The sequence below is a fragment of the Zingiber officinale genome, chromosome 2A (genome assembly GCF_018446385.1).
Source record: "Zingiber officinale cultivar Zhangliang chromosome 2A, Zo_v1.1, whole genome shotgun sequence".
In the NCBI taxonomy this organism is placed as follows: Eukaryota; Viridiplantae; Streptophyta; class Magnoliopsida; order Zingiberales; family Zingiberaceae; genus Zingiber; species Zingiber officinale.
This window is the reverse complement of record NC_055988.1, coordinates 79,082,498-79,094,247: the sequence shown is the minus strand read 5'-3', so window position 1 is coordinate 79,094,247 and position 11,750 is coordinate 79,082,498. Positions and strand designations below refer to the sequence as shown.

The following is an 11,750-nucleotide window of genomic DNA, read 5'->3' as shown; positions in this document are numbered from 1 at the left end:
TGTTTTTTGGTTTGATTTTTTATATGAAAATTTAATGGGTTAAATTAGGTTTAAAAAAAAATTAATGTAATCGATTTTAATTTAAACAATCCGGTCGGTTCCAGTGCTCACCGTTAAATCCGGCCATATCCGAGTCCATTTCGACCTTTTTCCTCCATGTCACGTGACAATTGCCGCGTGGCAGATAAAAATTCCCTCCCGTAAATTTTCCAGTCCAACGAAATTTCAAACGCTCCCCGTGAAAGTGATGTGTCTCCTGTATTCGCTGCACACGTGTCCTTGCACTTCGCTCGGAACCGCTCGGTCAAAGTCGGAGGGCAAATCAAGTTAACCCGCTAACCTGAAGAAATCAAATACGAAACTTAACGGGTGGCTCCGTCCCGTTTGGATCTCTGTTTTTGTCATGTCACAGTCTGACACGGCACGGAGTTTTTAAAAAAAAAGCAACAGGAGCTTATTTGGGTCGGGTCGGAACTGGGTCGGGCGGATCCGCTTTCTTCTGAATCTCTCCTCTCCCTTCTCTATCGATCGATCTCAAAGGAAACTCTCGTCGCTCTTCCCTGTTATACTTATTCCCTTTCCTGCCACCTCTTGAATCCCGAGTGATTCGCTTCGATTTGATCGATTGCTTTCTATCTTTCTCCGGCGATCCCTCTGGTACAAATTTGAGTCTTTCTTGGATTAGGGCTTGGGGAGTCGTGGTGCCGCAGAGACATGTCCGCAGGCCCGCCGCCGGAGAAGGAGCCAGACGATCTTAATCCTGAGTTTGTGGAGATCGACCCCACGAGGCGTTATGGAAGGGTTCGTCAGAAATCTCAAGTTCTATGTTTTTCCGCATAAAAATCTGTTTTTTTTTTCAATTATTAGATTAAACAAATTACGCGATGGTGTAAACCTAATTTGTTTGTTTTGACGATGCAGTATAATGAGGTCCTAGGGAAGGGCGCTTTCAAGACTGTGTATCCTTAATGCTTCGTTTTAAGCTAAAGTTGTGTTTTTTTTATTCTTTTATTGATTGTGAATTTGTACGTCTAGCTTTGAATTGGCATCAACATGCTGATTGGAATCCTTGACTAGGATGATCCATCAGGTACAAGGCTTTTGATGAATTAGAAGGAATAGAAGTTGCTTGGAATCAGGTGAAGGTGGTAGATTTGCTGAGAAACGCAGATGACCTGGATAGACTCTATTCTGAGGTTCACTTGCTGAAGACCCTGAAGCACAAGAACATTATCAAGTTTTACAGCTCATGGGTTGACGCCAAGAATAATAATATCAATTTCATCACCGAGGTCTTTACGTCAGGGACATTGCGCCAGTCAGTCTTTCCTGCCAGTCATTTCCACTCTTTAAGGAACAACCAGATTGGATTTGTTTGTCTAATTTCTATCACGCTTGAAATTATTGTTATTTCGTGATCAGGTATCGAAAAAAACATAAGCATGTCGATACAAGAGCATTGAAAAAGTGGTCAAGGCAAATTTTGAGTGGGCTTCTCTACCTCCATAGTAATGATCCGCCAGTTATCCATCGAGATCTAAAATGTGATAATCTATTTGTGAATGGAAATCAAGGGGAGGTGAAGATAGGTGACCTAGGATTGGCAGCCATTCTTCGCCATGCTAACTCTGCTCACAGTGTTATTGGTGAATGCACGACTTTATTCTGTTTGGTTGAAATGTTTAGTTGGACTGTATAAGATGATGATAGATCATAAATCTACAATTTATCATCGTATTGCAGGGACGCCGGAGTTCATGGCTCCAGAACTTTACGAGGAAGAATACAATGAGCTTGTAGATATATATGCATTTGGCATGTGTTTACTAGAGTTGGTGACATTTGAGTATCCATATGTGGAATGCAGCAATGCAGCACAAATATACAAGAAAGTAACATCGGTGAGTTTGCCAAGTGTTCATTGTGATATAATTTGCTAGTACTAATATAATTTTTTAGTACTAAGAACTTAATACCATTATTGTTTACTTGAATTTTTTTCATTATTTAATTTGATTCTCGATTGTTGTAGTTTCAGTGTCGCTTTAAGTTTAAGTTTAACAAGAAAAAATTGTTCCATGATTGCACATGCAAGTATTTTTTTGAACCTCAAGTAGGCTTATTATGAAATTTGAGTCCTTGTTTGATATCTTGTTCTGATTCAAGTTCCTTAGTGATTTAGATTGTTTGGATCCCTTATATGAGTGATCATAGATCCATAAATTGTTTTGAAGATATATTGAAAATAAAGTTTAGGCAATCATTTGACATGTGCATGAGATTCTTTGATGTTTTCACTCAAGTATTTGAAATAGTCAGTTTTGTGTTGTCAGTTTTGTTGTCAGCCCTGTATAACTCACCTAGATATTCACATAGTCATTATCATAACTTGCAAGATTATATCAGATTAGAGATTGGCAAAAGGAAAATAGTATTAGGATTGTATTAGTTGGATTGATATTTCAGTTGAAGATAATTAAAACATAAAAAACAATACAAAACATCGAGATAACTATAAACATACCTATGGATATCACCTCATTTATAGAGAGATTGTCGAATTTATACAAAAAATATCATGGACGACTGTACATTAACTAAGTAGTTGGCCACTTGGCCTCTCTGATTTGGCATCTTATATAGTATTCATTTAAATCAGTTGAACTCCGTCAGAGTTGGCTAATTTTTTTCGAATTCTAGCCTACTCAATAACATCATCAAAATTGGAAAAGTGGAAAATGTAGGAGAACTGATACCCATACTTGAGAAAGATATCGTTGGTTAAGTTGGGTTTAGATCAGGACTTAGATTCTTTTAAAGAAAAACCTTAATTCTTCCCAGTTGTATATTGTTTACATACATGAATTTAGAACTATGTGTGGTACTTATGTGTGTGGATAATGCATTATCTATATTGGATAAACCTGAAATTTTTTCAGTTTGGGGTTTTCCTCAAAGATCAGGTTTGATTTTTTTTTGATGACTCGAGTCTAGGCACAATTTCTTCAAAAACCCATCTCAACCCAACCCAATTTCACCCCTAAATGCCTTGGTCTTGTAATTTTTTTGTTAATATAAATATACACTTTTGCTAATAGTACTTTTCTTTCCTGTTCATTTGTACATCTTAATGTTTATGGTGGTGTTGGAATTTTTTTAGAAAAAGGTACTAATGATGTATTTAAATCCATTAGTATCTTCAGACCATGAGAAAAACTTCTTTTCTATATGCATATTATATATGTATTATACTTTGCGATGATAACTTACACTAATGCCAAAACTTGAGTCTCTATGTAAACAATAGCTTGCTAGGGAAGGGATCCAGAGATGGGATGCATCACATTAATGTATTTAAATTCACTTAAACATTACAAGTGATGGGATTGCAATTTCTTGTTAATGTAAAATGATGAGAACAAGCACCTTGGTGAGTAAATGAGAGTAGAAGAAGAGACGAAGAGAATCGGAGAAGCTAAAATTCTGGAAAGTAGGAAAGAAATACTAAGAGAGACATCTTTCAAAACAAAAACATATTGGTGAGATCCAAGAATTTAATAATTGGCAAAAGATCATAATTACTTAGATAATGATAAAGATAAGAGTAGTAAGATGGTTGTCTAGAGTATCTGAGATTAATTAGGCGTAGAGATTTTATTCTTAGACAAGTTGAATCGATCAAGTTCATGGCCTAACAAGCAGAGAGAGATATAAAACTTAACCAAATTAAGCAATTAAAAGTGAGTTACTGAGATGAATCTTACTAGCAATGTTGCTTTGCATAGAGATCAATGGAGGGATGAAATCTATGTAATATACTTTGAATTGGAATTAACAGGATGATGCTGATGTTGTAATACCATGTTCAGTTCTTCTAACTGTGTCATCGTAATATTTGGATTTGGATTCATCTAGATCATTGTGGAGTCTATCAGAAAATAAATATTGATCTTCCACCTAAAGAGTTTGTATTGAAATATCAATCTTGAATCATGATAGTTTATATTTACAACTGACCTGTAGGTCCATACTTAGTTACTTACACCTGTTGTAATAATCAGATATAGGTTGCTCATTTGATAAATCAATCAAAAGCAAGGATTGGCATGTTGAGAGTAATCGAGGTTTGTTTAGATAATTACAACTTCCTACTCTAGCTTGAACTTGATGCATGCTCATGATGACTTAGATCCATCTATCATTTTGATGACATCTCTCCAAATTATGTAACTGGAGTTTGTCTATTTATTAATAAATGACACTATTTAGTTTTATGCTCTGATTATAATATAAACTATATCTCAGTTTCTCTATCAATCGATTCTGTATTTGGACACTCTGATACGCCTAGTTTTCTTGCATGTAGGGAGTGAAGCCTGCCTCATTAGCCAAGGTAAAAGATCCAGGAGTTAAGAAGTTTATTGAGAAATGTATTGCCAATGTTTCTGAAAGATTATCTGCGAAGGAATTATTACAAGATCCTTTTCTTCAATTGGACTCAGAAAATGATCTCATAGGTTCTTCCCATGGAACAACTTCAAATCATCCAGGTAGAGAAAGATATGACTAGCAGCATCACTATTTCCTTGATGTTTATGAGATACGTATTCTCTGAGATTCTTTTGCTCCCTTTATTTCGATAATGTTAGATTGAAATGCAGATAATGGTGGTCAATCCAATGAAAGTGCAAATTCTAAATATGACCAAGAAGAAGGTACAAGTGGTGCAGATTTTACCATGGAAGGTCGACGCAAAGACATTAATACAATTTCTTTGAAGCTTCGGTTTGAAGATTCTACAGGTTAATAATAAGTTTGCATTTTATGGTTTGTTGAGTCGAGCATTAACATCATGACCATTTTTATTTACAGGTCAAGTTCGCAACATTCTTTTCCCATTTGATATCGAAGCAGACACATCTGTGAGTGTTGCAACAGAAATGGTGGCTGAGTTAGACCTTACCGATCAGGATGTCACGACCGTTGCAGCAATGATAGATGCTGAGATACAAGCCTCTTTTCCAGACTGGAGGCCTTTTGCAAATGGCAATGATGGAACAATTTCAGACAGCAATGGACATGCTTCCGAAGCTGAAAACGAAGTTTCTGCTTTGCCCAATGAATTAGATCCATCAGGTAACCTCTTTCTGGAACGTCTTCATTCTGGTAGTGTGGACTCGTCATCATCCTTTGCGCAATCGAATGCATATGAGTTAGTTTCACATGGAAGTTGGGAGCTATCTGTTGAGGTTTACGATGGGAAAGATGACTCATTTATTAAAGGTAGCCAAAGGGGGGAATATCAGTCAAACAGTTCTTCACCGAAACAACAGAGACAACATTCCACAAATTTTAGTGATTATGTCGAAAATGAAGTAGTGATCGGTTCAGCGCCATTATCTATCTTGAATAACCAAGTCTCTAGCAACAGGCCGGGCATAGATCATGAAGAAACAGTTTTCTGCACTGGATCTCGAACATGTAACTGTGGATCCAAGCTCGAGCAGAATATGGATAACCATGAGCAATCGTGTGGAACATCAGAGCCACTGGATCATGAACATATGCAGTTGATTGCTCAGAAAGTGGAGCAACTGTTGATCGAACAGAAGAAAGAACTTGATGAAATACAAAACAAGCATGAGATTGCCATTGCAGATGTATTGAAGGGACTACCAGCCGAGCAACATGGTACACTTCTAAGTTTGTGTCGAGCAAAAGTTAACATCAATAAGCGAACATAGGTAGATGCTATATGCTATTATCATCTCTGGTTTGCAGCTTTGCATGGTGTGGCCTTGTAAGTAGCTTAGGTGTTGTGTGGGTGCTCCGATAGAATTTACTATTGTACCTTCAACCTCTGGTTCACGATCAATCTCTTATTGTTTTTTTCCCCCTTTCATTATGGAAGTAACTCGAGTATTGAGCATTCAAGTCAGTTGTTTACGAGGATGCCATTTTCGGTGTCCTTGAAAAGCATGCTCTTATCTCATTGTGTTATAATACATTCCACAGGGCCTTATACTTGGATCCTTGACTCGACTTTTGAGTATATTTAGGGCTTTCTACTTGGATCTTCGACTCAACTGTTGAACACATTTTGTTACATCCGCTCGGCCGTTGCTCTTAGATCATTCAATTTGTCTACCAATATCATGTTTGTGATTGGTTATTTCACATTGATAAAAGACATTATTAGGTAGATTTTTAATTATTCCATCATTATTATTTTTTGTGACTAATTTTCTTTTGAATGTATTATCAAATAATGACTTATTAAATCTTTAAAATGCTCCATATCATGATAGGGAAGATGATTAGTGTTGGGCATTATATCAACCATATGAACCACCTCTATATTCTCTATATCTTCAGTTTGGACTTTCTCTGGAAATTGAAAGCTACTCAGTCTTTCAAAGTCTCTCTCTCTATACCTCACCTCACCCACTACTTATCCTCTTGGCTATCATGATTTACCTCCCTTGCACTGGCGGATGTAAGGGGGCGCGAGGGGGTGCTTCCGCACCCCCTTGCTTCTGGAAAAAAGTAAAGGAATGATTATTAAAAATAAAATAAAGGACCTACTTGTAATTTTTAAAATTTATTGGACTTTTTTTCAAAAGTAACATTAGAATTAACGTTTCCTCTTTCTCATTGCTTGATCCCTGCCCTAACCCTTTTCCAGTAGCCGAACTTCTTTTTCCGCCGAGAACCCTTTCTTCTTCAAACCAAAGACAAGTCGAGCACCCTTTCTTCTTCAAACCAAAAACCCTAATCGCTAAGAGATTTCATCTTTTCTCTCCCTCCAGTCTCCTCAAGCTGTTGCCCTCATCTTTATCGCCTCTTCACTTCGTCGACGCCTCACGCCACTGTTGTTCGCCACTTCACCTGTTCCATCGACGATGCTACCACTGTGCTCCACCACCGTTCCTCCACAAGAAGTAAAACCCCTTCAATTTTAGGTTAATCTTGTTCCTTATTTCATCTTATTCCTAATTTCATGAGTTATACTTGGCAGTGCTCAATTGTTATATTGATTGCATAAATCAATAATTTTGATGAATTGATATAGGTTATAGAGAAATTTTTAAAACGAAGTGTTGAATCTTCTAAGAATTCTATGGAACAAATTAGTAAGAAAAAATATTCTCGTGTTGAATTCAACCAAGATGATGTTGTTAGTGACCCAGGGCTACGCAAACCAATAAATGAATTTGATGTTTCAATTAGATATCAGATTCGAAGAGAATATTTGATTAGAGGACTTTGTCAACTATTTGGTCATAGTTATCCCCAAAGACAATTTGGTAAAGAGTATAGAAGTTTCCAAGTTGCTTGGTTTAAAAAATTTTCATGGTTAGAATACAGTATATCAAAAGATGTAGTTTTTTATTTTTGGTGCTCTCTTTAAAAATTCTCATAGAGGATGTCGATTTGGAGATGAGGCATTTACTAATTCGAGGATGCATAATTGGAGAAAAGCAATGGAAGTATTTAATACGCATGTTGGTGGTGTAGCTAGTGCTCACAATGATGCAAGAACACAACTTGAGGTTTTTCAAAATCAACGACAAAGTGTGTCACATTTGTTACAAGCACAAGGGCATGGAATGGAGGTTGCATATCGCACTCGATTAACGTCAACTTTGGATGTTACACGCTTTCTTTTGAAATAAGGTTTGTCTTTCCGTGGACATGACGAGTCATTGAGTTCCTCAAATAAAGGTAACTTTCTTGAATTGATTGAGTGGTATACCCAAAGAAATGACGAGGTTGCTAAGACAATGAATGAAAATGCCCCTGGAAACAATCAAATGAAATCTCCAACAGTTCAAAAGGATTTAACACGGACTTGTACTGCTGAAGTCACAAATTTCATTCTTAATGATATAAAAGACAATATATTTTCTCTTATGGTTGATGAGTGTCGAGACATTTCAGTCAAAGAGTAAATGGGAGTTGTTTTAAGATACGTGAACAAACATGGATGTGTTATTGAAAGATTTCTTGCTATTGTACATGTGTCTGATACTTCTGCTATTTCTTTGAAGAAGGCTATTGATGAATTGTTTGCAAAACATAAGTTGTCATTATCAAGATTGAGAGGTCAAGGATACGACGAAGCTTCAAATATGCAAGGTGAGTATAATGGATTGAAGGCTCTCATATTGAAGGAAAATTCATCTGCAAGGTATGTCCATTGTTTTGCTCACCAACTTCAACTAGTTGTTGTTGTAGTTGCTAAAAGCAATCGAATTGTGAGTGATTTCTTCCAATATGTTACTATGATTGTGAATATTACTGGTGCTTCATGCAAAAGAAAAGATAAGTTTAGACAACTTGAACATGATAAACTTGTAGAATGTTTGGAGAAAGGATATATTGTTAGTGGTAAAGGAAAAAATCAGGAAATCAATTTAAAACGACCAGGGGATACTTATTGGGGTTCACATTACATGACTATTATCCGTTTGATGTCTATGTGGACTTCTGTTTTACAAGTGCTTGAAAATGTGTATGATGATGGCACTAATGATGATAATAATGGTATCGCCGCCAGTTTGATTGATAAGATGGAGAGTTATGAATTTGTGTTTATGATGCATTTGATGAAATCTTTATTGGGAATCACAAATGAATTGTCGCTTGCCTTACAACAAAAGGATCAAAACATTGTACTGGCTATCAGTTTGATCAAGACAATGAAAGTTCGATTACAAAAATTGAGAAAGGAAGGATGGGAGAATCTTTTGGATGTCGTCAACAAATTTTATAGTAACCATATGATCCCAATACTGAATATGGAAGAAAATATGAGAACTCGTGGTCGCAGCAGACATAATGGACAAATGATTACTAATTTTCATCACTATCGTGTTGAAATTTTTTATGAGGTATTATTTCTAAATATTTTATTAAATTTTAATTTTCTAATAATATTTTTATTCATTTTTTTATTGTTACAATATTAGGTTCTTGATACGATGATTCAAGAGATGAATAATCGATTTTCAGAATTAAGTACGGAGGTACTTACTTGCATTGCTTGCTTAGATCCAAAGGACTCTTTTCCTCAATTTAATATTGGTAAGTTACTCCGCCTTGCTGAACTTTATCCGAAGGACTTTTCATTGATCGATCGTGTAATACTTGAGACTTACATTCAAAATGTGCGAGCTAGGTGAATTTTCTATAATTGAAGATTTGGGAAGTCTTGCTAAAAAGATGGTTGAAACGGGCAAGAATACAGTTTTTTCATTGGTTTATCGTTTGATCGAGTTAACATTGATTTTACCAGTTGTAATTGCTTCTGTTGAAAGGGTTTTTTCTGCTATGAAAATTATCAAGACTGATTTGCGTAATAGGATGGGGGATGAGTGGATGAATGACAGTTTGGTAGTATATATCGAGAAGGATATTTTTGCCACAATTGAAAATGAACAAATTTTACAACATTTTCAACAGATGAATACTCGTAGGATACAGTTGCCTCCTCTTGTTTGTATGTCCGGATCTGGTACTAGTTCAAGTATCAAAAAATAATTACTTTATTGGTATGCACATGTTTTTATATCTGTATCATTAACATTATTAATTCAGTACTTTTATCTTTTGATATATTTATTTGATAGTAAAAAATATTTTTAGTCTCTTCTTTGAGCACCCCTCTAAATGTTTGTCTGAATCTGCCACTGCTCCCTTATGATGGCCTTGGTTGGGTGTGGTGAGGGCGCTGGAGGCGAACGATATCGCCTTTTGCAATTCTTTTTTCATGTGTTGGCTAGAAATATAAAAAACATCTCTCCTTTTTTCTAAAAGGGCGTCTCATCCTACCAACCTCATAAAATTGCACAATTATCGTTTAGTATTATTTTTATTATTATTCCATCTATATTTTCCATCTAAATCTTGAATTGGTCAAGTACATTATAACAATTATGATTTCATAACTACTATAATTACAACAATCGTAATTTATAATTGTAGCAACTATGATTTCGTAATTACTACAATATGAAAAGTAACTTTAATAAAGAGAACTAAAATTCTTCGAAACATCCAAAAAGACTTTAAATAATATTTTTTGAGTCTAAACCTAGATCGCTATTAGTTATACCAGATAACAAATGTAGATCTCTGAGCAAACTTCAATTTGATACATTATATGTCTCGTGATTCAACCTGAATCAAAAGTTATGATCTCTCAAAACTTATTTAGCATTCACATTATCATAGTCACACGTTCGTAGCTATTACAACATACCCCTAATTTAAAATTTAGGATTCAGGGAAATATAGGTGGGGCATAATAATGGAAACAGTAGAGAATAATTGGATAATTGTACATAAGATGAGATAACCTTTTAATAAAAAAAAAATCAAAATGGAATACCCTTTTGATAATTTAGAAAAAAAAAACCACTCTTTTAACTTTTGCCTATTATTTTTTTTTTATCAAAAGAGTATCTCATCCCTCTCCTTATCAAATGACATAGTTATCCTTAAATACACTATTCAATATTATTATCTCTTGCCACACGCATTAAATCCTGAATTCATACAAGACAAATCCACATTATAATAGTTACAATTTTGTAGATATTAACATAAATATAATAGTTACAGTTTCATATCTATTACAATTTGATTGTTATTGAAACTAAAAATATGAATTATAGTAGCTATGCAATTATAGTTACAATAATAATTACAATTTCATAATTATTCCTGAAATTATCCTATTTATACAACTGACCGAAATTAAATACCCTGGATAGAAGATACCTTTTGATAAAATAAAAAAAAGACAGGATTGTTTAGTGTTAAAAGAAAAAGTTTCAGACTTAATGAAGCCATGTATGCAGGTCAGTTAACTCAGAAAACCTAAAGGAGTGATTTTTCATGAGCAAATGCTTCCTTTCTTCCAAAAGCGTCAGGCACAAATAGATGGATACACAAGAATCGGCAAGCAAACAAAAACCAAATCATACATATCGTACAGGATACATGCATCCCCAATGGAGGTAAAAGATTGAGATGTTGTCTTGAGATCATTCAGATAATGAGAGCAGAAGAGAACGAGGGCTTCCCCAAATCGGCAACTCCACTATAGATTCCAGCAACCTCTCTTCTTTCTCCCTGCACAACGACTCCAGATGATCGCAGCTCTCTGAGAGCTTCCTAAGAATCGCTTCTTGAATCTCCGTCTAGAACACAAAAAGGTTCGATAAATTAGTTGATTTGGGAAGAAAAATAAAACCCTAACCCTAGCCGCCCTCTGAATTTCAAACGACTCCGACTATTTGGGGTTGTCGGTTGTCACTGTACCTGAGAAAGGAGGCTATCAATTAAGGGTTTCCGGATATCTTCCCCCGGATCTGGAGGCGGAGGCTCGGCCGCCGCCTCCGAAGCTTCAGGAGCTGCTTCGGTTGGCATAGCGAGGGGGAGATCGACGAGACCCGACGAAAGGGGCTGAAAAAGATCCAGCTCCTTCAGGAACAGATCTCTGAGATGGAGGAGGCACCGTCGCCGCAGATCACGACGGCACCGCCTCTGCTCCGCCTCCGTATCCCCTGATGAGCTCGTGCCTGTCTCCGCCTGCGCTGGCTGCCGCAAACGGTGGCGGCGGCGCTTGTAGATGAAGCCTCTATCGTTGCAGATCTCCCACTCCCCGTCCCCGGAGACGGGCGCGGAGGCGGCGTCCATACGCCGGCGTCAGTGGAAGCCAAAAGTGCGAGAGAGAGGGAAGA

The 11,750-nt window shown here is 36.3% G+C and overlaps 3 protein-coding genes across 3 annotated transcripts; 2 read left to right on the top strand and 1 right to left on the bottom strand.

The window, feature by feature from the left end:
- The first annotated feature begins 480 nt into the window (after nucleotides 1–480).
- On the top strand, nucleotides 481–6,052 carry LOC122041306 (probable serine/threonine-protein kinase WNK3). Its single transcript, XM_042600944.1, has 8 exons — nucleotides 481–801; nucleotides 922–959; nucleotides 1,091–1,318; nucleotides 1,423–1,646; nucleotides 1,744–1,901; nucleotides 4,367–4,550; nucleotides 4,662–4,802; nucleotides 4,873–6,052. The coding sequence occupies exons 1-8, from the start codon at nucleotides 715–717 to the stop codon at nucleotides 5,742–5,744; spliced, it is 1,932 nt and encodes a 643-aa protein (XP_042456878.1). The 5' UTR covers nucleotides 481–714; the 3' UTR covers nucleotides 5,745–6,052.
- A 1,900-nt stretch (nucleotides 6,053–7,952) lies between these two features.
- LOC122043721 (zinc finger MYM-type protein 1-like) lies at nucleotides 7,953–9,543 on the top strand. The gene is made up of 3 exons (XM_042604315.1): nucleotides 7,953–8,894; nucleotides 8,973–9,087; nucleotides 9,182–9,543. Exons 1-3 carry the CDS (start codon nucleotides 7,953–7,955, stop codon nucleotides 9,541–9,543), a joined length of 1,419 nt encoding a protein of 472 aa, XP_042460249.1.
- Nucleotides 9,544–10,816: 1,273 nt separating this feature from the next.
- LOC122039730 lies at nucleotides 10,817–11,750 on the bottom strand. Its single transcript, XM_042599195.1, has 2 exons — nucleotides 11,329–11,750; nucleotides 10,817–11,207 (listed from the first exon to the last, which is right to left on the bottom strand). Exons 1-2 carry the CDS (start codon nucleotides 11,704–11,706, stop codon nucleotides 11,052–11,054), a joined length of 534 nt encoding a protein of 177 aa, XP_042455129.1. The 5' UTR covers nucleotides 11,707–11,750; the 3' UTR covers nucleotides 10,817–11,051.